Source organism: Nycticebus coucang, chromosome 2 (genome assembly GCF_027406575.1).
Source record: "Nycticebus coucang isolate mNycCou1 chromosome 2, mNycCou1.pri, whole genome shotgun sequence".
NCBI lineage: Eukaryota > Metazoa > Chordata > Mammalia > Primates > Lorisidae > Nycticebus > Nycticebus coucang.
Window position 1 is genome coordinate 169,513,352 of NC_069781.1, and position 27,795 is coordinate 169,541,146.

Consider the following 27,795-nt stretch of genomic DNA (forward strand, 5'->3'; position numbering starts at 1 on the left):
CCTTCAGAGGTTGTCCAGCCAATCAGGAGCTTCCTTAAGGGAAGCCACCTTGGATTCTCACCTGTATCCCAGCGAAGCCTTGCCAGGAAATCCCACTGCATTTGCTGTTTGGTCTGGTTTAGCGTAGTCATCTCTGTTGCAAATCAATATGACCTTTCCAAGGCAGTCACATGGAGCTTTGTTGTTGCAAAGACTGAGGTTATAAACTGAGAGATAGATGTGTGTGTGTGCGCGCGTGTGCGCACGTGAGTGTTTTAGACACTTTGTGGCACATCCTTTAAAAAAGTTACTTCTCCTGAGACTTCTGGTAAACCTGCCTTCCCCATCTTTTCCCGAGGGGGAGCTCTTGGCTCATTGTGCTGTCAAGAATCAAGAAATGAAAAAAGTCTGAGGAGTCGGGGGTTGGGGGGAGGAGGGAGATCCGAGCTCAGCTGAAATCATCATCTGCTGTGTATGAATGAGACAGTGGGGTGGAGAAACTGCCAAGTGTCCTCCAGGAGGAGTAGCAGGGGACGGGTGTTCAGGGAGCTGCAGGTGGAGGGGCAGGGCTATGCCGGGTGCTGTGCTGCCTGTGGGAGCAGGGCCAGGCCAGAATAAGTGCCCCTGCAATGAGGATGACGCTGCCGCAGAAGCACAGCAGCCCGTGATCTGATGCCTCCCTCCCTGGGGACTCCAGGTCTCACAGGGCAAATTCAGCTCAGTGGCACTTTGGAGTCGGAAACGGAAAAGCCCCAGGGCTGAAGGACAGCTGGTTGGGTAGCAACTAATAACTCAGGGGCAGGTGCGGGACCAGGGCTGGTGAGCCCAGCTGCTGTGTCAGCGATCCTTGATCGCAAAAACCACCAAGCACGGGGTGAATAGGCTCCCTCCAAGCAGGACGAGATGATCTGGGTGCTGCTGGACGGAGAGGTGGTTGGTGCAGAGGCTGGTCTGTTCTTACTGGGAATACCAAGCTCATTCACATTTTGCATCTGTCTGTTTTCAGTCTGAAGCCAGCCAAGTCCCAGGCAAGGGACCGCGACTCCTTGGGGTGGAGGAGATGGAATCTGGGGACCAGTCTTCTCTTCCTTTTCACAATGGTCACAGAAGCACTGGGCCTGGTTTTATATTTTGACTGTTGGTTTTAAGTGCTTGTAAAAAGGCACCTTCCCCTTTGGGGACATTGCAAAGGTAGCCTACACTGTAGGCTGCACACTTGCCCCCGGAGCCTCCCACACCTTCTTTGAACTCAAACTTAGGAACGTGGTCATTATAAGCAATAGCAGCAGCCTCTCTCCTCCCTCATTGGGTCCCTGTTTATTATCCTTTCTCTGGGGGGCACTAAGCCTTCTTGCTCTCATCCTTCCCCTTGCCCACCCCACTCCCACATTCCCCTGGCCCAGAGATGGTGTGGATAGCAGTGGTCTGTGTGGGGTGGGGCTGGAGAGTTGTCCTCATACACCTCTCCTGGCCCCAGTCCCACACTGTGCTGGCAAAAACCCAGAAACTGGAACTGGTCTCCAGGGGTGGAACGTGAAACTCTGATGTCAAAGAGGCCTGCTTCTCCTGGTCCCCTCTGCCCGTGTGTCCCCTGCTCACACCACGGACTCGGCTGCGATGCCCACAGGTGCTGCTGGATGGCACAGGGTGATGGCTCAGGCTGCCCATCACTGTTGTCCCTGTGTTGTGGGTGTGAACACAAGCCTCTTAGAGTGCGCCACGTGTGCGGGACCTTAGCCTCGGCCCTCCTAACCTCTTTCCTTTCTCTCTCTTTCCCCTGTCTCCCTCCTCCCCCCTTGCCTCGCTCTTCAGGTCCGATCCTCCGTATTGGGTGCAATGAAAGCTCCACACAGGCCTTACCATGGAAGGCTGTGACTCGCCCGTCGTCTCGGGGAAGGACAATGGGTGCGGTCTCCCTCAGCACCAGCAATGGACTGAACTCAACAGCACCCACCTCCCCGACAAACCCAGTAGCATGGAGCAGTCCACAGGCGAGAGCCATGGCCCCCTGGACAGCCTGAGGGCCCCCTTCAATGAGCGCCTCATGGAGAGCCCTGCGCCGGCCGGCCCACCCGCCGAGCCCGCCAGCAAGGAGGTCAGCTGTAACGAGTGCTCGGCCTCCTTCGCCAGCTTGCAGAGCTACATGGAGCACCACTGCCCCAGCGCACGCCCCCCGCCATCCCTGCGGGAGGAGAGTGCCAGCGACACCAGTGAGGAGGGCGAGGAGGAGAGCGACGTGGAGAACCTGGCCGGGGAGATCGTCTACCAGCCGGACGGCTCCGCGTACATCGTGGAGAGTCTGAGCCAGCTGACCCAGAGCGGGGGCGCCTGCGGCAGCAGCAGTGGGCCTCTCCCCCAGCTCTTTCTGAACTCTCTCCCCAGTGCAGGGGGCAAACAAGGGGACCCTTCCTGTGCTGCACCCGTCTACCCGCAGATCATCAACACTTTCCACATAGCCTCATCCTTCGGGAAATGGTTTGAGGGCCCAGACCAGGCGTTCCCGAATACCTCAGCCCTGACGGGGCTCAGCCCCGTCCTGCACAGCTTCCGCGTTTTCGACGTGCGACACAAAAGCAACAAGGATTACCTGAACAGCGACGGTTCTGCCAAAAGCTCTTGCGTATCCAAAGATGTTCCCAACAATGTGGACCTGTCCAAATTTGATGGCTTCGTGCTCTACGGCAAGAGGAAGCCCATCCTGATGTGTTTCTTGTGCAAGCTCTCCTTCGGGTATGTCCGTTCGTTTGTGACCCACGCGGTGCACGACCACCGAATGACCCTGAGTGAAGATGAGCGGAAAATTCTTAGCAATAAGAACATCTCCGCTATCATCCAAGGGATCGGCAAAGACAAGGAACCCCTTGTCAGTTTTCTGGAACCAAAAAACAAAAACTTTCAACACCCTTTAGTTTCCACAGCTAACCTCATAGGCCCCGGACACAGTTTTTATGGTAAATTCAGTGGCATTCGAATGGAAGGGGAGGAGGCTCTCCCAGCCGGCTCGGCTGCCGGCCCTGAGCAGCCCCAGGCTGGTATCTTGACCCCCAGCACCCTGCTGAACCTTGGCGGGCTCACCAGCTCAGTCCTGAAGACCCCCATTACCTCAGTCCCCCTGGGGCCTCTGGCTTCCAGTCCTACCAAATCCTCAGAGGGCAGGGACTCCGGGGCAGCGGGAGGGGAGAAGCAAGATGCAGGCGATCCGGATTGTTTCTCCGAGAAAGCAGAGCCAGCCGAGGAGGAGGCAGAGGAAGAGGAGGAGGAGGAAGAGGCTGAGGAGGAGGAGGAGGAAGAGGAGGAGGAAGAGGAGGAGGAGGAAGACGAGGGTTGCAAAGGACTCTTTCCAAGTGAGCTGGACGAGGAGCTGGAGGACAGGCCCCACGGGGAGTCTGGGGCCGCGGCAGGTAGTTGCAGCAAAAAGGACCTTGCTCTCTCAAACCAAAGCATTTCTAACTCCCCCTTAATGCCTAATGTGCTCCAGACCCTGTCGCGGGGCACTGCTTCTACTAGCTCTAATTCTGCTTCTTCCTTTGTTGTCTTTGATGGTGCGAACAGGAGGAATCGTTTAAGCTTTAACAGTGAGGGCGTCAGGGCCAATGTGGCAGAGGGCGGCAGGAGGCTGGACTTCGCCGATGAAAGTGCCAATAAAGACAGTGCCACAGCACCAGAACCAAATGAAAGCACAGAGGGTGACGATGGGGGCTTCGTCCCCCATCACCAGCACGCTGGCTCCCTCTGCGAGCTTGGGGTCGGGGAGTGCCCCTCTGGGAGTGGTGTGGAGTGCCCCAAGTGTGACACGGTCCTGGGCTCCTCGCGCTCGCTGGGCGGCCACATGACCATGATGCATTCCCGTAACTCGTGTAAGACGCTCAAGTGCCCCAAGTGCAACTGGCACTATAAGTACCAGCAGACACTGGAGGCGCACATGAAGGAGAAGCACCCAGAGCCCGGGGGCTCCTGCGTCTACTGCAAGAGCGGGCAGCCCCACCCCCGGCTTGCGCGGGGCGAGAGCTACACGTGCGGTTACAAGCCTTTCCGCTGCGAGGTGTGTAACTACTCCACGACGACCAAAGGCAACCTCAGCATTCACATGCAGTCCGACAAGCATCTCAACAACATGCAGAACCTTCAGAACGGTGGGGGGGAGCAGGTGTTCAGCCACACTCCCGGGGTGGCCGCCGCTGCGGCAGCTGCTGCCGCGGCGGCTGCCGCAGCCAATATCAGCAGCTCCTGTGGGGCCCCCTCGCCCACCAAACCAAAAACCAAACCCACCTGGCGCTGTGAGGTGTGTGATTACGAGACCAACGTGGCCAGGAACCTGCGCATCCACATGACCAGCGAGAAACACATGCATAACATGATGTTGCTGCAGCAGAACGTGACCCAGATCCAGCACAGCCGCCACCTGGGCCTGGGCAGCCTGCCCTCGCCCGCCGAGGCTGAGCTGTACCAGTACTACCTGGCCCAGAACATGAACCTGCCCAACCTGAAGATGGACAACACTGCCTCCGACGCCCCGTTCATGATGAGCGGATTCCAGCTGGACCCCGCCGGGCCCGTGGCTGCTATGACACCAGCTCTAGGTGAGGATGACCGTGTGTGTGTGTGTGTGTGTGTTGTGACAGTGCATGTTTAACTCAGGAGAATGGAGACTAGATGGAGACTGATCCTTTGCATTTGGTTGACTTTATCTTCTTGAGTTGTTTTACTGGAAAGTCTTACAATTAAATATGTCTATATATATATTTTTTTTTCTGAAGAATCCTTTGAACCCTGTGGGTGTGCATGGGAGAGTTCATGCCTTCAGCAGACACAAGATTATACTCTGGCTGCATAGGAGCAGGATTAAAATTTAAGTGATTTTTTTTCTCTATAGTTTCTGGCTTACGGTCAACTTTCCTTTTTGTTCTCTTTCTCTTTTTCTCAATTTGAAAAATCACCATAGTCACCCAAAACTTTGGTATTCCACTAAATAGTGATTGAAATGTCCAGGAAACTGTAGCTGGGGCAGTCATCTCAGTAAAGGGGAACAGGGGTAATTATCTCAACGATTCGCATAAGGACAGTCATCTCATAAGAGGAATTGGGAACCTTAGCGTACTTTATTCAAATAACCAAAGGATGGTCCTTTGCCAAGCTGGGAATCACCCAGATTTCTCTCGGAGTTTTCTGCGTATTTATGAGGATCTTGATGAAAGAGATGTGCTGTTTCTCTTTCTTAATGTGGGTGAGTTGCTGATTAGTATAGTTGAGAATTAAACTGCCCTGGGGGCACTGGAAAGAGTGGTGTGATAGACGAAAAAACGAAGGAGTTGTAAAATCGTCCATCCAGGAAAGCTAAGTTTTAGTATCAGTTACTTTTTAGTTAACTGAGCCTTTGTTGCCATGAAAAACAATCTGTACTCTGGCGAGGTTGAGCTGGCTGTGGCCAGATACCAAGTCTTCCCAATTGCCTCACTGTATCTAGAATAGGACCAAGAGTGAGTCTTTACGTAGAAGGAATTGTGCCCATTTTGGAGAGAGTTGCTATTGCAGTCAGTTTCATGAGGACTGGGTCACTCTTATCCTCCACCCCTTGTGCTTTAGACAGGGCTGTGCCTGTTCTCCATTCCTTAAATCTGCTCCCTGGTCTCTTGGGACCTGTGGCCTGAATTGAGAGCACCTGAATTGTGTCACCTTACTCACATGGGAACAAGCTGTTCTGGGCAACACAGTCTGAGCAAATACCTTTCTTCTGGGAGGGTCGAGATGACTATCAGGGAGGGGGCCAGACCTCACCAGTTTTCCAGTCTTGATTCGTATGACACTTTAGTGCTAATTGTTGGTTACACAACTCATTTGAGTTACATTTCAAAGCAATTTGTTTTTCTTGCTATATATGTAAGTTTGAATCCTTGGTACTTTTTTTTTTTTTTAATTTTCCATTTTGAAACATTTGCCTAGTGATGCTTTATTACCAAGTGACTTGAAGATGTTTGACCCAACTGGTTAATCATGGCTGCCTCGGGGCTGACAGTCTTACCTGTTCCCAGAGTGGACGCCGCACACCAGGGGGATGGGCTTTGGTATCTCGGACATGTTTCGAAACCAATATGAATCAGGATTTTAAAATCTCCGGAAGCAGATCTTGGAAAAAATCGAATGTAATAGAGGAAGAATAAAGACAGAAAATAGATGGGTTTATATTGGGTCAAAGTGAGATCTGTTTAATTACCTTGAAAACAGGTAAGTCAAGCTTGACTTGAGAAGCAGAGAAATATTTTACATCATACCAAGTGTCCGTGAGTGATTCTTGGGGATGTTCTGGGCAGTCACGGCAGTTGCAAAACAAAACCCATACTTTATTTCTTAAAGACAGTAGAGCTCTTCCTTCCAAGGACTTTATCCAGCTCTGTCAGGAAGGGCCCTTGCATTTCTGGTGTTACCTCTTATCAGTGAGATGAATCTCTTCCTTGGGCCTGAGGCAGTGGAGAGCCAAGGCTTTATGCCTGAAGCTGGAGTGTAAGTGTCCAGAGGAAGCAGAAGTTAAGTTGTGTGACCTCTCAGGAGAGAGCTACGTGTGCAAAAGCCACGCGGCGCCATAACTTTCAGCTCTGTCGGCGGCTCTGCCGACTTTTTCCATCAGCCGTTTAGAAGCTGGGCTTGGGTGTGACAAGGCTTGAGTAGGTTCTGCAGGGAGAAAGAGTTGTGTGGTGTACACGCCTTCCTGCTTACACAGTTACCCTTCTCGTACTTCCCTGTCAGAGCCTTCTCTTTAGCATCATCAGACAGACACCGGTTCTGGGGATGCTTCCTTTCTGGAGGCCTTTAAGGAAAAGCTTGGGCCTCCTTCATCTGCTTGGTCGTTGGGGGCACACAAGACCGTGTATCCATCATGGCTCGGGAATAAAGACCCGCTAAGTGCTTATTTACCTGCCTGTGAGTTGGGTGAGGTTTCTCCACTTCTTGGGAGCTGAATTAGTTCCTTTAGCCTTATAGATTTGTAGGATTACGCCCTGGGTTGGTTTCTCCGAGGGGAGTTTATGCTGGCCGGCCCATCATCCTGACTCATTTTATTGTTCTTTTGCTTCTGTCCTTAACTCGCATTTCATTTTAAGAACCTAGCCTGGGAACAGGGACTTCTTTGCTCTCTCTGCTTGTTCCAATGACTACTAATTTTCACTCAGGCATCTAGCAAGTGACAGCTGAGTCTCTCTCCAGAGCAGTACTGATGTGCTGAGGTTGAATCTGGGAAGTGGAGCGGGGGGTTTGATGCTGCAGGTGGTTGGTATCAGAAACAAATACATGTTGGCTTCTTGTCTTACCCTCCGGGCAGGCAGTGCTTTGACTGAACACCAACCACGTTTTGTGGTTGTTGCCCAGCCTCTGTCCCTGTTAAGGGAGGGAGCTTTTAGGCTTTGTTTTTTCTTTCTCTTTTTCTCTCTTGTCCTAAAAAGAATGTCATAGTTATGGCTCCTCTCGCCAGGGGAGATGGTGAGAGAGACAACAAACAGAAAGATTCCTAAGCCTTCTGGAATGCATGTGCAAAAGTCTTCTGAGGCTCGCCAGACTGTCCCTAAGCTTCGAACGCAGCTGGTCTGCTTAGCAGAGCCTGTACTGATCTTTGGACTTGAGGTGTCCCTTGTAGAGTAAATAAGAAAATCATTAAAAAAAACAAAAACAAAACCTTTTCTTCGATGAGCCACTAACTTGGATTCTAATCAGTCATAACAAAAATAACTTTAGCCCGACCATACATAAAAGGTCAGGTTTAAATATCAGTTGGGGGGAGTGTGCAGACCGTAGCTCAGGTGCATGCATGTGTGTGTGTGTGTGTGTGCGTGCGCGCGCGCGCGCACATACACGTTTGCAGAGCCAAGGCAGAAATAGCCGCCGCCGTTCAGCTTTCTGCGTGCCTCTCTGCTTCTAGGTAATGGACGGAAGGCTGCTCTTTCCAGGCCTTTCTGGGGATATAAATAAGACCTTGCTGCATTAATTTACTGTAGTGAGTGTGAGCCCATCTCAGCTGATGCTCAGTGATGGATACGGAGCAGGGTAGTGGGGGAGGACAGGTGTATCTCAGATCCTGACCCTCACGTTTCAATGCCCTTCTTGGTCTGCTTTGTGAATGGGTAACATTTTAGGGTTTTTTCACCCTCGTCTGGCACAGCAGACCCTTGGGTGCCCGTCTGTGCAGTGGGCTGGGCACTGTCGAGGGTCAGTGAGGATTAGGCCAGACCTCTGCCCCAGAGAGGCGGCACCTTGGTGGGAACACCAGACGTCTGTATGTGGTTTGACTGTGGCTGCAAAAGGAACGTGACAAGTCCTAGGACGTGCCACCTGTCACACAGTGCGGTGGCTCAGGAAAGGGAAGAGGTTGCCCTACTAGGGAGATGTGGCAGGGGCTGGTGGTATTGACCAGAGGGGTGTGGCAAGAAGTGGAAGGATTGTTCCCCAAATCTTCACTGTGGAGCTGCGAGGTCCATTGCTGCCTCTTGCTCACATGGCTACCTAGATTTAAATAATTGACCTTGAAAGCTAAGTTCCTCAATTGTACCAGGCATATTTCAAGTGTTCTTTTGTTGCATGTGGCCAGTGACTCCTGCTTTGGAAAGCAAAGCTGTAGGATGTTCCCATCACCGTGGAAAGCTGTGTTCGTCAATATTGCTTTGGGTAAATCCTGGCCTAATGGTGATTTACCACGAGGCTTGGTGTCCTGAGATTCAGTTATTCCTCCCTCCCTCCCTCCCTCCCTCTCTCTCTGTTGCTGTAGGTTACAATGCAGTGACATCATAGCTCACAGCAACCTCAAACTCTTGGACTTAAGCAATCTTCTTGCCTCAGCCTCCCAAGTAGCTGTGACTGCAGGTGACCACCATGACACCCTACTTTTAGTAGAGACAGTGTCTCATTCTTGCTCAGGCAGATCTCAAACTTCTCAGCTCAGGAGATCCATGTTCCTCAGCCTCCCAGAGTGCTAGAATTAAAGGCATGAGCCACTAGGTCCCTCCCAGCTATCCCTTTTTTCCAATTTGGGGGCTGGCGATTAGAGTTTTAGATTCCGTTATATCCACTGAATGTTATTTATTTCTGTCTTTTCTCGGATCAGAGAGAAGGGACTAATTAAAATATTCCAGAGGTTCTAGTTGCTAACTTTTTCTAAGTATTCTTCTCACAAGTCTCAAACTATCTGTAGTAAAGATTAAACTCATCAAGTTGACTTTTTGCGTGTGTTCGTTTGGTTGCTAAGAACACCTTACGGTACTTGAAATGTGGTGTTTTCTCCTGGGCCCCTGGCTGGGAGTGGTGGAGGGTGGATGCCGGGTTGTGGCTCAGCAGTGGTGGCCACGAGCCTGGCCTCTGACTCTTTTCCTGTCTCCTTTTCCACAGTGGGCGGTGAGATCCCCCTGGACATGCGGCTTGGGGGCGGGCAGCTGGTGTCCGAGGAGCTGATGAACCTGGGCGAGAGCTTCATCCAGACCAACGACCCGTCGCTGAAGCTCTTCCAGTGCGCCGTCTGCAACAAGTTCACGACGGACAACCTGGACATGCTGGGGCTGCACATGGGCGTGGAGCGCAGCCTGGCGGAGGACGAGTGGAAGGCGGTGCTGGGGGACTCGTACCAGTGCAAGCTGTGCCGCTACAACACGCAGCTCAAGGCCAACTTCCAGCTGCACTGCAAGACGGATAAGCATGTGCAGAAGTACCAGCTGGTGGCCCACATAAAGGAGGGCGGCAAGGCCAACGAGTGGAGGCTCAAGTGCGTGGCCATTGGCAACCCCGTGCACCTCAAGTGCAACGCCTGCGACTACTACACCAACAGCCTGGAGAAGCTGCGGCTGCACACGGTCAATTCCAGGCACGAGGCCAGCCTGAAGCTGTACAAGGTAAGGCCTGGCTCCAGGAGAGGATGGGAAGAGGACACCTGGGAGGTCGCCTGATGCATAGGCGCTGTGTGGTAATCATATGCTTCTTGGAAGGGGAGTTGGCGTCTCCTTCCTCACCAGCAGAAACAGGGCAGGTTCAGCCGGTAGCTGAAACTTCTCCTTCTCAGGTACCCTGTTTCAGGGGCAACTTTCCTTTACACCAGGTTGATGCTGCCCCCGGCCTTGCCTGTCCTCACGGTGGACGTTTGTGTGCCCTGCTGCTCCTGTGTTGCCCTCTGCCTTTCAGGCACTCTCTTCTTTTCCCTCTCTGGGATGACCCCTTGTTTATTCAGCTAGCAGACACGTATGGGACACTGCTGAATGACAGGCACCATGTGAGCAGGAAGTGAGACAGTCCCTGCCCTCACAGCACTTCCAATCTCCTGCAGGAGATGAATGAGAAATATGTTGAATGAATTTTATGGTGGGCTGGAAGGTGGTAAACACTGCAGGGGAAAAATAGGGTCCACTAAAGGGGGCTTCATTGTTCTCGATTATTTATTTATTTTGAGACAGAGGCTCACTCTTGCCCTGGTGAAAGTGCAGTGGCATCATAGTAGCTCACGGCAACCTCAAACTCTCGGGCTCAAATGATCCTCTTGCCTCAGCCTCCCAAGTAGCTGGTACTATGTTTGCCCAGCACAACATCTGCCTCTTTTTTTTTTGTTTTTAGTGGAAATGGGATCTCACTCTTACTCAGGCTGGTCTCAAACTCCTGAGCTCCAGGGGTCCTTCCCCCTCGGCCTCCCGGAGTGCCAGGATGACAGGCATGAACCACCGCACCCTCTTGTTCTTTATTTTTTCCCTGTTGCCTGTGTTCTAGGTCCCCCTTCTCTTCCTTGTGCTGATCTTTTCCTTGGCTCCTCCCATCCTCCTCTCCCTCTCCCCTCTCTCCCCTACCTTCCTTCTTTCCTTCAATTTTTTCCATTTCTTCTTTCCACCTGTCCCCCATACGAACAACACTCCCCACTCAACCCCACTCCACCCCCAGCCCCCGCCAGCCCCCTCTCAACTCCTGCTCGACGGTAACAGAGGAGGAGGTGCTCCGGATACTGTAAATAGTCCTTTCCCTTGCACGGCAGAATTGCTCCAGACGTTTCTATTGATTTTCACTGGACTTAAAGCCTCACCTTTTTCTCTAATCATCCCATAATGGCTTTAGTATGAACAATCAGGTACAAATCGCCATAAATCTCTCAGCCTCACTCCACACACCTTCCACTCCCTCGCTCTGTCCTTCTGTCTGCCTCATGGTGTGATCAGCTGCCTCCTCTCCTTTCACAGCCTTTCTCACACCTTTGGGCTCACCAGTGTTTGGTTTCTGCTGATCCTGAGCTGGTTTAACCCCCTTTCTGCTCAGTGTGACTTTAGATGGAGACTCCAGATTAGGAAGACTGACTTCTGGTCCTTCCCCCACACTGGTCTCTGCCGAGATCCGTGACTGTCCTTCTTTTCACAGATGTTTCTTCGTGGGTGGTGGGAGGCCCGTGCAACATGGATGAGCAGCCGTTTTAGGGAAAGGTGGAAAAAGCAGGCGCGAGGGTGTGGGGATGGAATGTTCTGGAATTGACTGCTGATACCAGCTGTGGTGCAGTGGGGGAAGGTCTGGACACCACACAGCCAGTCCTCTCATCTCAAATGAGCAAGAACCTCCCTGGACTGCCTGAGTTTCCTGTCCCCGTTAAAAGTAAAGGCTCTTTGCCATCAGTTTAAATTGTTGGTCTGAACTGGCCATGGGATGGTACCGAGGTGGTCAGGAAAACCCCGTGGAAAAAATCAATGGAAGAAAGAATTTCCAGAGGACCCAACTGAGTAAAATTTGAACAAAGGACTCAGTGTGGCCATTGAAGGTTGTACGCCCCTTTGATGAAGGTCGTTTAGAGGTGGCGTGAAGCTGGCCTCTTCCATCCGAGGAAAAAAATTGCTCTTTAGGTTGTGAACCACACGGAGGGATGATTCTGTCTCCAGGCTGCATCCTCCATACGGCCAAAGTCTTGAGCATCGTCTATCAGTCACTTGGCTTTGCTACTAAAGGGCCTGGAACCTGGAGGATTTGCCTCTTTGGTCCCAAAACTGCATCCACAGAAGAGTCAGGGTGAGACATTTTCCAGAGTGCCTGTGAGGGAAGCAGTTTGTGTGTCTCTGCTAGCTCTGGTCACTTATCCTCCTGGGCCTAAATTTTGTTGTAGTTTTGTTTCTTTGTTTCTTTTTTTAGTATTATTATTTTTAAAAGTTATTTATTTATCGAGATAAGCGTCTCACTCTCTTGCCCTGCGTAAAATGGCATGGGGTCATCACAGCTCACAGCAACCTCAAACTCTTGGGCTCAAGTGAGCTTCTTGCCTCAGTCTCTGGAGTAGCTGGGACTACAGGCGCCCACCAATACACCTTCCTATTTTTTTTTTAGAGATGGAGTCTTGCTGTTACTCAGGCTGGTCTTGAACTTCGGAGCTCAATCAATCCACTCACCTCTGCCTCCTGGAGTGTTAGGATTACAGGAGTGAGCCACCGCACCTGGCTTTTAAATTTTTTTAAATTTTTTTTTTTTTGAGACAGGGTCTGTTGCCCAGGCTAGAGCACTGTGGCATCATCATAGCTCATGGCAGCCTCAAGCTTCTGGGCTCATGAGATCCTCGTGCCTCGGCCTTCTGAGAAGCTGAGTTCGGGCATGAGCCATTACATCTGGCCAATTTTGTAGAGAGGGAGTTCCGCTGTTGCCCAGCGTGGTCTTGAACTCCTATCTTGGCCTCTCAAAGTGCTGGGATTATAGGGGTGAGCCACCAGCCTCAGGGTTCGTTGTTGTTGTTGTTGTTGTTTATTGTTTTTAATGGTAGAGGAAACTGCCGTTCAGGAAAGGTGGAAAGGCCATCCTACAGGTTAGGGTGCAAGATAGAATGTGGAAACCAGCACCCGAAGGAGAGGTAGAATTCTTGCATCAGGAGCCAAAGGTTGTTAGTCTGGTGTCATTAGTCCTGGGTAATGAATGTCCCTCTGCTTTCTGAGGCTGCCACAGGGGCAGGGAGCTCTCATAGTCACTCCTGCGTGACACAGGCTTGCCCTGAATCCCTTTGTTCCCCATTGTGACCAAGGCAAACCTCTCTCTCCATGGGGGAGGGGGGGTCCTTCTCACAAGGTTTCATCCATCCCCGGATTTGGGGTGGGGATTGGAGGTGGTCTCAGTGTGGCTTTTGCTCTAGGCCCTGGTGTGGCCTGCAGTAAATGGAGATTGATTGCATGTTATTTTTCCTCTTGCTAATGTAATCCATTAGCCCGGCACATGCATAATCAGTTTAGAGCACAGTTAACTGAATGTAATCGAGTTCTTTACTGTCTGCTAGAGAAACCGCTCCAGATGCAGCTGACCCAGAGAGGGCACGGGGCTCCTCCCACACGGCCTCCTTACACATCCTTCCCCAGCCCAGCCCACTGTGTCCTGGGCAAGGTGTTGGTCGGTCAGGGTGGCACCGGCTGAGGTGGCCATGATGGGTCTGGCTTCCCCGTGGCTGTCCCACCCCCTCTAACAGGCGCTGCTTTCCTTCCTCTTTTCCTTTTTCATGTTGGAGGAGACAGAGCCGCGGGTCTCCAGAGATGCAGGCAGCGGTGTGGCTTTCACTTCGTCATTTGACCTCAGGCTGGGCCAGAGTCAACTGCCTGCGCTGTGGCAAATGCTAGAGCACAGACTGCCCTGTCAGGACTGGGTTTTCTGAAAGCCTGAGATAATTTCTGCTCTGGACATAAGAGAGGGTGGGGCTGATACATAGAAGCCTGGTGATATTATCTTCGTTGCCTTAGCGTATAGTTTTGAATGTTGTGTGACTACTGGTGTGTAAATTGGGATTAATTTCACTGTGTTTTTTCTGTGCACCTCGGAAGCAGAGTGGAACAGGCTGAGGGCCCAAAAGCCTCTCAAGGAAGCTCCTGGTCCTTCTCTCTGTGTCCCCAGATTACTTCTGCAGAGTAACCACCATCAAATTCCTTTTTTATTTTTTTGGCTTGCTTATTTTTATTTCAGATTAACCTGAAGGTACAAATGATTAGGTTACAGTGTTTGCGTTTGTTAGGTTTTAAAGTGCCCATTGTAGTTGTGTCTTGCACCCAGGAGGTGTGCCGTACACCCCCACGTTGTGCCCATAGGTGGAGCACACCAGTTCCCCTTCCCCCAACTTGAACTGAGTTTTTCTCTTGGGTGGGAGTGTATTAATTTGTCTACTGGCTTCATATTTTTTCTTGGTCTTGAACAGTGGCCAACTCTAGACTAGTCCCAAGTGGTCATATGTCCTCATCCTCACACCTGCCTGTGGGGTCACTGGGTTTGAGTGACAGCAGAGAAAGACTAGAGGCTCCAGCAGAGCCATTATGCTGGGTTCTTGGTTTCTGTCCTCTTGGAATGGAAGCGTGTTGTGGGGAAGGCAGTTGTCTGTCACCAGGGCTCAGCTCCAAAACATCAATTCTGCATTTTTCTGCTTTCACATGTAAACATGACACTCTCCTTTAGAGGACCTGAATGCTGGTCCCCCATGACCCCACCCCCTGCACCCATGGAAGTAGATGTGGGGTCCCCTTGCTTGTCTCCATTAGAGCAGCGGCTGATACTGGTCCACGGCTGCCCCCTTGCTCTCCTGAACACTAGCTTAGCTCCTGAGTCCAAGGCATGTGGGTGTCAGAGCCCTTCTGAGTGGGGTGTCAGATGTTTGTGGGGTTTTCTGCTTGGGGGAAGCGTAGGGCTGCAGAGAAGGCGCTTGGCAACCAGTGCCCACCTGCCAACCGTCAGGATCTGGTTTTCACTTTGATGTTTTTCCTCACCTGCGAGTCATTGGAATGGAAATCCGTCAACTTTAGCAGATAGATTAAGACCCCACCAGAAGCTGTTACTCAAACAGTTTCCAGCTGGGTTTCCTTTGATTGGGCCAAGACTGCGGGTTTCACGTTAATCTTAAATTATATACAGTGAGGTCGTCTACCACTTCTGCGTCTGGGCCACATGTGAGCTGCCTTGGGCCAGCCAGGCAGACAGGAGATGAGACGGCAGTGTCTGAGCTGGCTCCACACAGATCACACAGGACACATTCTCCATGGCATGGACTTGTGCTCACGCCATGCTACGAGGATTATGTTGCACAGAGGGATATAAGAACCCACCCCTCCCCATTGGACTCTGCATCACTTTAGAATCCATCTTCTCCGTTCTTTCCATGACGAGTAAGAAACCTGTCAGGGTTGGCTCACCCAGCAAGGCCATAAAGTCATCATAGGGTGAGGACAGATCAGAAGATGGAGGAAAAGCCAGACAGTGATCGGTTTTGATATCTGCCTTCTTCATGTTCCTCTGTGGGTACACTGGAAAAGTGGGGTCTTAGGGAGACAGCTACCTACCTTGTGCCCATAAACTATAAAGCTGGGGGGAGTCTCCCCTCCCCGTCCCGTCCATCCGCGTGGCTGTGTGTTTCAAGCTATGGTGCAGGTGTCATCTGGTTTACATCGTGATTCTGGAACCAGTTTCCTCAAACGTTGTTTTCTCATTAGGTGGACTTCTCTCCCCTTTTAAGTGCATATTTCTGTCACCTTCTCCCCCTACCTGTGGGGACTTTCCTCCACAAAATGAAAGGAGGGGAATGTTTTCCTATAGGTGATTTAGAAGGTGTGAAAGGCCAGATGTTTGGGTAAATTTTAGCACTTTTCACCCCAGTGCCCTCCTTGTTCTACAGCAGCTGGAAGCCTGAAGTTCATTTCCCTCACTTGATGGTGGGGGCTGGTGGGACGTGTCTGCTGGGCTGGGAGCTTGCACATGGGCCTGACCGGTCGTGGCCTGAGAGCTCAGGCTGGCTCTGGCAGTTCTTCTGGCCACCGGATACCTTCAAAGGGACTCTAGGAGGATGGAAAGACCAAATCTTCTTTAGGGGGAGGGCTCATGCCAGGACCAAGTTAATCTATCACTGCTGCAGGAGCACATGGCCAACTGTTTCCAGTGGTGTGGAGTGTCCAAGGTTGGTACCTTGCTAAGGGGCTTCCTTACCCTCTTCTGTCTTCACCTGCAAACCCCCCCAACCCCCATAGGCATTATTTTTTATGTTCAGCTGATGGCCGAAGGCACAGACTTTGGGTCACTGGTTATGGAATTGTACACACCCTCCTGTTGGAAAGCAGGGTCAGTGTGTTATCTTTTGGCTCCATGCGTTAGACACCCCATAATGGAATTGAAATCTTACTAGGTATGCCTGTTTAAAAAAAAAAAAAAAAAAGACTTAATATGCCACCTGTTGAAAAACCGGTTTTACAACCACCATACCACTTCTATTTTCTCTTTTTTTCCTAAATGCTTTTAGTATTTTTTGTTCTCTGGCTCTCACAGTTCGTTTTGTGGTTAGTAAAGAACTAATCAGACCCTTGTAGGATATTACTGTGTCCTTAATTTCTTACAAGGTTAGCATTAACCTTACGTGTAATCTAGAAATGCAAACTGATTCCCTATTTTTTACGATGAAAGTAACACGGGTCGTGCATGTTCACTGTTTAAAAAAAAAATTTGGAAAAATCTAGGAGTATACAAGAAAATAACTACAACCGAATCTTTCCATATGACAATGTCTTATTTCTTCTTTTTGCGTATCACATAGGCATTCTGCAGCTTTGGAATGCTATTGTTTACAGACAGTGTGACACATGAGGCCTTATAAAAATATAGTGATGACTTTTTTCTTTTTTTTTTTTAAGACAGAGTCTCACTTTGTCACCCTTGGTAGAGTGCCGTGGTGTCATAGCTCACGTCAAACTCCTGGGCTTAAGCGATTCTCTTGCCTCTGCCTCCCAAGTAGCTGGGACTACAGGCGCCCACCACAAAACCCGGCTAATTTTAGAGACAAGCTCTCCCTCTGGCTCAGGCTAATCTCCAACCTGTGATCTCAGGCGATCCACCCGCCTTAGCCTCCCAAGTGCTGGGATTGCAGGCATGAGCCACCTTGCCCTGCCCCTATATTGATGATTTTTTAAATGGAAGGGTTGTGTCTACTATCTACAATGTTGCTGTCCACCGGCAAACCACCTTTGCATGTCATTTATAACCTTTTGGCCTCTTTTCTATGCCTCTATAGTGAGAAGTGTGCGTGTATACACATGCAAATGGTTCACTTAAAAAAAATCTTTATAGACGCACGCTACGCTTTCAGTTTGCTTTTTGCGTATAACTTGTTATCATGAAAATCACTTCAGGTCAGTACATACAGATCTAGGTTGTTCTTTTTAATGGCTCCACAGTATTTCATTTATTAACCCGCTTCTTACGGGTGTCCGTTGAGGTTATTTGCAGTATTTTGATATTGCGGGTAATGAGGTAGGGACATAAATCTCTGTATACTTGTACCATCCCATGCAGCGGGACCGTTGAGTCCCAGGGTGTTGATGACGGGAGATACCCTATTTTCCAGGGCCCTTTCAGAAAGAAGGTGACTGTTTCATCCCCTCCCTATTAGGTGACCTCAGACTCCCACTCACTGACTCAGGAGATGTTGTTTTCCCCCCTTTTCATCATCAGGTTGACAGCGTTGTTCTGATGCTTGTTTCTCTCATTAGTAGATACAATGGACGTAGTTTTCATGTATTTCTTGACCATTGGTTCTTCAGGGGCATTTCTGTTTATAGCCCTTGCCCTTTATTCTTCTTGCTTTGTTCCTTTTGCTGTTGATTAGCAGAAGTCCTTGGTTTATCTGGGCCAAAGAGCCTTGTGGGCTATGGATATTGTGATAGTTTCTCCAGGTCTTTGATTGTCTGCAACTTTGCTTTGGTGCAGTCTGATATACAGAAACTTTTCATTTGTATCTTGTCCGATTTGCCAATCCCTCTCTCCCTCCCTCCCTTCCCTCCGTCTTTTCCTTCCTTCCTTCCTTCCTTTTTCTGTGAGAAGGAGGAGTCTCACCTTGTCACCCTGGGGTTGAATGCTGTGGTGTCATCGTAGCTCATAGCAACCTCAAACTCCTGGGTTCAGGCGATTCTCCTGCCTCAGCCTCCTGAGTAGCTGGGACTACAGGTCCCCCACCCCCCCATGGTGCCTGGCTAAGTTTTCTATTTTTAGTAGAGATGGGGTCTCACTCTTGCTCAGGCTGGTCTCGAACTCCTGAGCTCAAGCATCTCGCCCACCTCAGCCTCTCAGGGTGCTGGGATCACAGACATGAGCCCCTGTACCCTGTTGATCTTTTCCCGTATGCTTCCAACTTTTCATCTTTCCCGGGGAGCTTTATATTTAAGATTATAAAGTAATGGAGAGAATAACACCTATAGAGCATCTGTTAGAAGCCAGCTGCTGTGCTCTCTCTGCTTTACATATATGCACTGATTTCATCTTCTGTGATGAAGATTCACTGATTTCTTCTTCTGTTTTCAGCTGAGGACGCCTGGGCACAGAGAGGTCGTAGGGCACAAGGTAGCATGTTTTTGGAGTCAATGTTCAAACTCCAGCAGCTTGACATGACTTCACTGCTCTTTTCTTCATTACTCCCTCTCCCCATTTATGTCTTTCATCCACGAGGAGTACACAAATGAAGGAGTCACGTTGTCTGAAAGGAAAAAGACTATTAAAATCGCACTGGTCGAGATGCACCGGTAACATTTGCTATCTGTATTTTGTATCTTACATCTCTCGTAACGTGACTTGAGTATTTACCATTTCAATACAGTTTTTTTTCTTTCTTAAAATATGCACACTGTGGGGGGCACCATCTGTATGTTGTGTAGAGCGTGTTGTAAGGCTCTCCATTTTTGTGTGTGGTGCGATTTGGGACTCTTTTTTTCTTTCAAATTGGAGGATTGATTGTGGGACAGTTTCTTTCTCACCTGCTGTGAAGAGCCATGCTTGTTACTCCCTGTCCTCTAACTTCCAGAGCCTCTCCTGACCGTTGTGCAGATTCAGGCCAGGACATGTTCAGGGAGCACTGTTTGGGGAGCCCTGGGTAGCAGAGAGATGGGCCAGAGGTCTGCTTCTCTTTCCAAGGCCTTTGAAATCCAAATGTCTTCCTGTCACCTTTTTCTGTCTCTCTCTGGCAGGGTCCCCGAGGGGAATTTCCTTGGGCTCATTCCCTTTATTAAACTCTTCTGGGCTTGAGGGACTTGCCAGGAGAAGCAGGTGCTGGAGGGGGGCGGGGTTTTTATGGCAACTTCCTAGGAGACTGGCTCTCACCATTTCTCTTAAAAAGGGGACTGAGAACAAATTTTGAAAAACCAAAGAAGTTCTTTTTTCAAAGTTCTCACTCAGGGAGCATCTTGATGTCCTGACCATCTGCACGTTTCCAGTATAAACCATTTTCAGAAACTGATAACAAGTCACCTTCCCAAGGTTGTACCATGGCCCTTGATGGAGGCTGAGAAGCAGGGAGCTCTCATAACTTACCACCCTGTCAAAATGCTTGAAAGCTGCCCAAGTTCTCAAGTTAAAAAAGCCCTGCCAGGGGTGTCCAACCCTTTTTCTTCTATGCTGCAGATTGGAAGAATAAGAGTCATCTTGGGCTACACAGCAAATCCACAAATACCAATGAAAGCTGATTAGCAAGAACAAAAGAAAAAAAGATCTATGCATACTTTTCATGATGTCTGACACCACAGAGAAGCAAAAAATAAAATAAAATAAAATCCTCACCAAATGAGCTTGTGGTTTGCCTGCCAGCTCCAGGTTGGACACGCCTGCTTGTGAGAGCGGAAAAAGTCCCTTCAGCCCACGCCCACCCAGAGAAATAGGTAATGCTGTGGAATCCTTTGTGTGAGTGATGTCTGCCATCTTAGGGCTGGTCTGTAACCCTTAGGAGAATTTTGCTGTGAATGTCCCATTGCCTCTACATTCCAGAATAACTCTGGCATTGCAGTTGTTCTAGGCAAACCAATCTGGTCAGGGAAGTCAGGATGGCACAGTACCAGAGGCGTGAACTCAATTCTGAATCCTTTCAACTTGCTGAGAACTAGGACAGAAAGGGCACATTTGAATACATATGGTCCCAACAGGTGTTTCTGGGTTTTTGTTTTGAAAGGGAAATTGTAAGGGAACAATTAGGCATTGTCAGGAACGTTGTCAGGAAAAGGCAAGAGTTTTTAAATAATTACATAATACACCTGAACCGTATTCTTCATAATGTTTTAAACATAACTCGAAACTATAAATACTATTTAAGTGTAGGGTGGGAAAAGCTGTTACTGTGAAAACCATTTTGATGTAGTACTGAGTCACTTTATACTTTAATATTTAATAAAATTGATCTCTAGCACTTTTTCTAAGCAAACAAGATGTGGAATAAAAGTTAAAATGTTTTAACTACGGAAAAGCAGTCATTCATGGAGATGGTGGAGATGGTTGAAACCAGAAACATTGGGGTGATAATGTTGAGGGGAAAAATGCCACCTCGGGGGCTTCAGCAGAGGGTTGCCAAATACAGCAAAGAAAACAGGGAACGCCAGAGAAATGCAAATTTCAGATAAACAACAAATAATTTTTAGTGCAAGTACATCTTGTAAAATATGCTTGCTTCTCTGAAATTCACATTTCACTGGGCATCCTGTGTTTCATTTACCCAGCCTATATTTGGATGGGGGGGAAGTTCTTTCGTAGTGATCTGCTGACAGCTCTACAGGAACATTAAGAGAGCTAAGTGGCTTCCCTGTTTGGAAATCCTTTTTTTTCTCTCTGGTGGTTCCCAGCAAAAGGAGAAAATTACAAATGCTTCTAATGATGATTTCCAAATTTTGTTCACAGAAGGCTGTCCTGTTCACGTTCCCAATGTTGAAAAAATGCTATTCTTGTAATGAACCCTGAAATGTTCTCCAAAATGATGTGTTTAAATTTACTTTCCCATCCTCTTTTTCATTATTTCCTTTTATTGAAATGCTTTTGCATCACGCAGCAGGGCGGATGTCAGGCTGTCTGGTTCATTCAACTGCAGCTTTGCCCGGGTGTTGAGACTGCCCTTTCTCACCTGGACTCCCTGGGCTTCCCCTTGCAGTGGTTATTTATACACAGGCCATAAGAATTCACAGTGTGCGAGCATCTGTTACTGTCCGTGGAAGACCCCAGGCACCTGTGATATATAGGTTGCTAACGCGAAATGCAGAGCAATAGGTTTAAATTGGGACTCGTCATCAGGGCTGATGAAGGAACCTTCTCCAGGGTCTGCGTGCTCCTCCTGTAAAACGCAAACTTGTTGGAAGGTTAGAAATGTTTATCTACGGATGGTGTTTGATTTGTAACCTGTTAATTAGGGGAGCACGTTCCCAGACTCAGAACAGGGCCTCTGAAGCATATGCAGTCTCTTAGGTCAACACTTGTACCAACATTTCCTTTGCCAGGATGGCCTGTGCACTGGAATTGCTGAATGAATTCCCTGTCCACTCACTGTCTCCTGCCTCTCTGCTCTCTCTGGCGACAGGTTCCTCTGTGAGGCTTGGTGGACTTTGCTGACTGCTTCTGAGCCGACCTCTGTGGACTTCCTGGGTGACTGATGGTTGCTAGAGGGTCCTTATTTTCATGTTCCTCAGGGCGAGAGGGAACCTTAGGCATAAGGATCAGTGAGGGATCCTCTGATCTAAGGAGCCTTTGCACCTGCCGCCCTGACCCCTTCTTGTGGGTTCAGACCCCATCCTTGGAAGGCCCCAAGGGACCAGGCCATGGGATTTTCCAGACCATTGCCCTGTGTGGCCTCTGGGAGACAAATAAATGGGAAGAGGACTTCTTCCCGTGGGGCAGAACCTCATTGAGTGCTGATTTTGTGCTGAGCTCTGGAGTAGGATTTTGTACAAATGCTGGCTAATGAATCGATAGGAATTAAAAATCCGTTTTGTTTCGGGAACTCTTGGTCAGCAGCACATACTGGAGTATGTTTCTCTCCGATGTCCCTGTGTCTTCGGCTCATCTTCCTCCTCTCTCTGGTTTCAGAACCTTCTTTCTGTCTGGAGCCCTTTGGCTAAGCAGGGAGAGATGAACTGTGGTTCAACTATGGTTCTGAATTAGGAGGTGATGATTTTTGTAGAAGCTTGGGGCAAAGAAATTGTACCTGTGTGGGACTAGAACTTCCTTCTGCTTTACCTTTAATTCTCTTATAATATCTTTCATCCCCAAACTGGAAAGGCCACGTGACCAGCCACAGCATGGTGATCTGTGGTCCTGTGACAAGGTTGGGACAGAATGTTGCCTGACCTCAAGGTTGTCAGGGGGGCACAGATATCACCAAGCTGTGCTGTGTGGTCTTGGCACGCACAGGTAGGTTTACCCAGCTTAATTTTTGCTTTTACCCAAATGGATGCATTTTAGAACCTCTGGGACAGCAGGAATGATAATTTCTGGGTTCAGAGTTTGCTGGTAAACCCTTGTCACCCTTGTCAGAAGCTTGGGAGGAGTCTGTCACTGTGGTCATGGTACTCGTGAGGACCTGGGAGGAATGTTGGTTTTTGTTGTTGTTGTTATTTATTTGGGGTTTCTTTTTGGGGGAGGGGGGTTGAGACAAGAGTCTCTCTCTGTTGCCCAGGCTAGAGTACAATGGCGTTAGCCTACCTCAGAGCAACCTCAAACTCCTGGGTTCAAGCCATCCTCCTGCCTCAGCCTCCCAGGTAGCTGGGGCTACAGGCGCCCACCACAACACCTGGCTAGTTTTTCTATTTTTAGTAGAGATAGGGTCTCGCTCTTGCTGAGGCTGGTCTCAGACTCCTGAGTTCAAGTGACGCTCCTGCCTTGGCTTCCCAGAGTGCTGGGATTACAGGCGTGAGCCACCGTGCCAGGCCCGAAAGAAGCCCCTTCATCCCCATTCTTCATTCTTTCAAAAACCTTGCTGAGCCAGGAGTGCCGGTTTTGCTTAGAGCGGGGCAGAGCTTAGCAGAGTGACCCCATCTGGCTCTTGGATGTAGCTGACTTCTCCTGGGGCTCATTTGAAGTGAAGTGTTTCATGTTCCAGACTTTCCATGAACTGTTGATTGTCGTGGACCCAGGGAGGTTCTTTAAGCAACATCAGATGTTTTCCTCTGGTGAGGATGCTTTGTGCTTTGGGGGATAAAAGGTCACCTCAAAGGCTCACGTCCAGCTACGGAGTCCCCTGCTCCACAACAGTTTTCTCTGCAATCCTTCCACATCTGCTGGGCCCTCGCGTTCCATGTTTCCCCCTTGCCATCTCCCTTGTTCTCTAAAATCATTAAAGACAGAGGTGGGTGGGGAGCATTCCTCAGCTCCTCTCGTCAGCCAAGCCAAGTGGCGCTGGTCCCGGGACTGTGATCTCGCTGTCCTAGACGTTCGTCAGCGAGTGCAGCTCTGCAGCCAGCTGTGGTTTAGGAAGCTCAGTGGGGAGTGATTTGGCTGCATGTGTGTGTTTGTTCACTCTCCGGTTCTCGACTCAGGCTAAGGCCGTTTCTATTATTTGTTGCCCAGACTGGGTTCGTATGAGTGATGGCAGCAGCTGTCAGTGTAGGAAGACAAAACAGCTTCTCCAGGGTCCTGACCTTCGCCCTGCTCTTTGCATCCAGCCTGGAGTCTGCCCACCACCTCTGCCATCTCGCTGCTATCAGTCCAATCTCTTTGCCCTTGGAGTTTAGCCAGGACTCGGGGGCAGCAGGTTCACGAGGTGGAGCATTCTCGAGTCGTTGCTGTGTTGGTGACGCTTCCTCTCTGATGTTCTAGCTGGCCTCCTAAAGGACCCCCACGATTCTCTAGAAACACCCTCTCCCTTCTCCTTGCCTCCCCAACACAGATGCTTTTCCTTTTGCCCGGCCCGCCCTTTATCCCTCTCAGAGCACAGCGTTTGGGGTAAAATCTCACCTGGGGAGGTTCCTGACAGCAGCGACAAAAGCTCAACTCCACCGAGGGGAGACTAATTACACAGCTAATTACTCCAGCAGATGTCATCTTCGGTGCTCATTTCTGTGTGATTTGGCTGCCTGCGTCTTGCGTTGCTGAGACAGGCATTGGACCCTGTTGGAAAATGTCTTTTTTAAATCTGACTTTTAAGGAAAAGCATATTCTCCTTTCCATCCTTTATGCTCTGGTGACACATCCTAGGCTTTCCAGAACATTCTCTTTAGCTGCTGTCCCCACAGACTGTCCCTCTTCCCTGAGGCCGTGTCACTCAGCATTTGACCCCGAGCTTGACTCTGCCTTGTGGGCTGTGTCGTTGCACCAACTTGTCTGGAGACTTCTCCAGACCGTGAGTTGTCTTTGCTGTGATGGGTGTTTCACTGCAGCACAAGGAGACACCATGGCTGGTTACCAGTTTCTCCCCCTTCGCTTTTGAGGAAAGCAGCTGAGGAGTGTTTGAAAGATGTTCTTTTGCTGGCAGATGGCTAAGATGTGTGGACACCAGTGCTTCTCAGCGAGACTGAACAACTGGTGCAGGAGGTGCAGAAGGGCTCTGGGGGGTGGGGAGGTGAGTCAGGGACACAGCCTCTCCTTCCCTCCTTCTTCAGAGCTACAGACAGGACGGAGAGGTGCCGTCTTCTGCAGGTGGCCTGGGAGTGGCCGTGGGCCTGGAGCTGGTAGCCTGGGCTCACAGGAGTGGCGGTGCTACCTGCCGCGGGCTGACTGACTCCTCTTGGACCCGCAACCTCATACCCATCTTGGGAGTAGACTCACCACGTTCCTCCCCGCTCGCTGCATCCAGAAGTGACACATTCCACCACTGATGTGGCAGATCCCCAGTGGTTTCTGTGTTGCCAAATCCATGTCCTACCCTCGTGACCTTCCAGCAGCCTTCCCACCCTTGACCCCTTCTCCATCTCTCTGCAGGCTCCTCTTCTGCTGTTCATGGTAAATGTTAGGAATCTCCCAGGGATTGGTCCAGGGCCCTTCCTTTGTGCTGTCTAGAAATCTGTCTCATCAGTCCAGAGATTTTAAACACCATCTACTTTCCCATGATGCCTGAATCCATCCCCAGCCCTGACCTCTCCCTGCACCCAGCTCCCTACCGGACATTTTGTATTTGAACATCCAATAATTGATCCCAAGACTTAGCATGGTCTAGAGAGAATTCTTAATGAACTTGACTTCCAAACTCTTTTCTCTTATGGTACAGGCTTCCCCAACTTAGCCAGGGTCTGCCATTCACTTAATCCAAAAAGCTGGGGGCTCTCTGGGCCTCTCCGCCCACCCCCGACCACAAACCAGCAAGTTCTGTTGGCTCCCCTTCAGGTGTGTTTCTCCTCCCTTCCCACACAAACCCCATCATCTCCCCCTCCAGGTGTGTTTCTCCTCCCTTCCCACACAAACCCCATCATCTCCCCCTCCAGGTGTGTTTCTCCTCCCTTCCCACACAAACCCCATCATCTCCCCCTCCAGGTGTGTTTCTCCTCCCTTCCCACACAAACCCCATCATCTCCCCCTCCAGGTGTGTTTCTCCTCCCTTCCCACACAAACCCCATCATCTCCCCCTCCAGGTGTGTTTCTCCTCCCTTCCCACACAAACCCCATCATCTCCCCCTCCAGGTGTGTTTCTCCTCCCTTCCCACACAAACCCCATCATCTCCCCCTCCAGGTGTGTTTCTCCTCCCTTCCCACACAAACCCCGTCATCTCCCCCTTCAGGTGTGTTTCTCCTCCCTTCCCACACAAACCTCATCATCTCCCCCTCCAGGTGTGTTTCTCCTCCCTTCCCACACAAACCCCATCATCTCCCCCTCCAGGTGTGTTTCTCCTCCCTTCCCACACAAACCCCGTCATCTCTTTCTGCCTCTGCTCTTGCCCCTTCTAGCCCGTCTATCCTGTAATTTCATGAAGAGGAAACTCGGGTCCTCTTATTTTCTTGCAAAGACCCAACAATGGCTTTCCAGCTCACTTAAAATAAAAGCCAAACGTTGTTTTACGGTGACCCCTCTGTGATCTGAACTCCAGTCACCGTGCTGATGTGACCGCACAACACTCTCCCCTCCGCCCACTCCCCTGCAGCCACACTGGTGGTCTTACTGTCCTTCCAGGGTGCCAAGCTTGCTCGCATCTGCCATGGGGACTTAGCACTTGCCACTCAGCTGTCCAGATTGCATGTCCCCAAGCAGCCGCTCCCAAGCAGCCACACCTTCACGTCACTCAGGCTCATTCTCTGCCTTCTTGACACAATTATCTTTCTTGTTTGTTTATTTATTTGCATGTCTTCGGAGACGGCAGGGGCCTTGGTTTCCCTGTTAGCAGTAGGTTCCTAGTGCTTAGAACAGCATCTGACAACAGATATCTGTCAACAAATATCTGTCAGCTGACGTGATGCCGGCAGAAGGCACCCACAGTTTCCTCCCGGCCCCAGAACGGTACGGCAGCTCATTCTGAATATGTGCTGTTCATAATTTAGAACCCTAAACCGTACACTGGAGTAAACTGGATGGCCCTGGATGGCCCTGCGTGGCCCACCAGAGTGGTCTTTACATGGCACTCACCCCTGTGCTGCTCACGGAGAAACTCTGAAATTTCTGAATGAGACCCTGAAAATTCCCACGTGCAACTGACCCTGACTCTGTCTCCCCAGATGCTGCTGACCAGAATCACGGCTCTTTCTCATGGAGATGCTTTGCCTCTTTTAGTTCATATCAGTGGTTCTCAACCTTCCTGATGCTGCGGCCCTTTAATACCGTTCCTGTGGATTGTGACCCACTGGTTGAGAACCGCTGGTTCCTATCCTCATCCATATTTTCAGTGATGCTTCTTCTCTGCTCAGATCTCTGGCAGTGGGATCTGCTTATCGTCACCCACTTCCTATCCTTTACAAGTGTCACCTGATGAATTGATATCAAAAGATAGGTGGGCATGGTGACTCATGCCTGTAGTCCTAGCACTCAGGGAGGCCAAGGTGGTGGATTGCTTGAGCTCAGGAGTTCTAGACCAGCCTGAGCAAGAGCAAGACCCTGTCTCCACTAAAAATAGAAAAACTAGCTGGGCATTGTGGTGAGGCGCTTGTAGACCCAGCTATTCAGGAGGCTGAGGCAGGAGGATTGCTTGAACCCAGGAGTTTGAGGTTGCTATGAGCTATGGCTTCACGGGACTCTACCCAGGGCACAGATTCAGATTCTGTCTTAAAAAAGAAAAAAAAAAGATGGAATATTTATACACAGAAATGTAGAGATTAGGTCCAGACCTGAGAGGTCTACTCCCTGTTTTCCTCTGCTGTCTGGACTTGTTCCTCCCGAGCAAGTGTCCGTGTCTGAATGGTGCTGACCTTCAGGTCTGGGTGTTCTGTTTCAGAACCATGTTGGTGGTGGTAGAACAGGGCCCTGGCAGAGAGAAACTGGCCTGCTTTTCTCCTCCTGTCCCCTGCACAAGTCCATGGGCTCCTCCTATAAGCAGGGTAACTTGCTAGCTTCTCTGGGACCTGGATTTTAAACTTTGTTGACTATGGTGCAGAAAGAGATACATTTTGCTTGGTTGCCCAGCACATATATATATATATATATATATATATATATATATATATATATATATAGCTAGATATTTTGTATAGATGATTGCAACGAAAGTTGTACAAAATAATTTCATCCTCACCATGTATGCTAAATTCCGATACTTTCTTTCTACATTCTGATACTTTCTTTTTTTTTTTTTTTATTTTTTTTAAGCTTTTTTTTTTATTTTTTTTTCTTTTTTTGTAGAGACAGAGTCTCACTTTATGGCCCTCAGCAGAATGCTGTGGCCTCACACAGCTCACAGCAACCTCCAACTCCTGGGCCTAAGCGATTCTCTTGCCTCAGCCTCCCGAGTAGCTGGGACTACAGGCGCCCGCCACAACACCCAGCTATTTTTTGGTTGCAGTTTGGCCGGGGCCGGGTTTGAACCCGCCACCCTTGGTATATGGGGCCAGCGCCCTACCAACTGAGCCACAGGCATTCTGATACTTTCTATTCCATCTTATTCTGTGGCTGGGTTACCCACAGCGCTCATATCCTGATCCACTGACATTGTCACTTCATGATGCAACCCTTTACAAAAAGTGTGC

The 27,795-nt window shown here is 49.8% G+C and overlaps 1 protein-coding gene across 2 annotated transcripts in view; it reads left to right on the forward strand.

The window, feature by feature from the left end:
• ZFHX3 (zinc finger homeobox 3) overlaps positions 1 to 27,795 on the forward strand; it is a 255,481-nt gene that overhangs the window by 86,694 nt on the left and 140,992 nt on the right. For both annotated transcript variants that reach the window (XM_053605852.1, XM_053605844.1), the window contains exons 2-3: positions 1,792 to 4,559; positions 9,346 to 9,842. In XM_053605852.1, coding sequence (XP_053461827.1) covers positions 1,841 to 4,559; positions 9,346 to 9,842 — 3,216 coding nt within the window. In that variant the 5' untranslated portion in view covers positions 1,792 to 1,840. The remainder of the gene's footprint in view (positions 1 to 1,791; positions 4,560 to 9,345; positions 9,843 to 27,795) is intronic.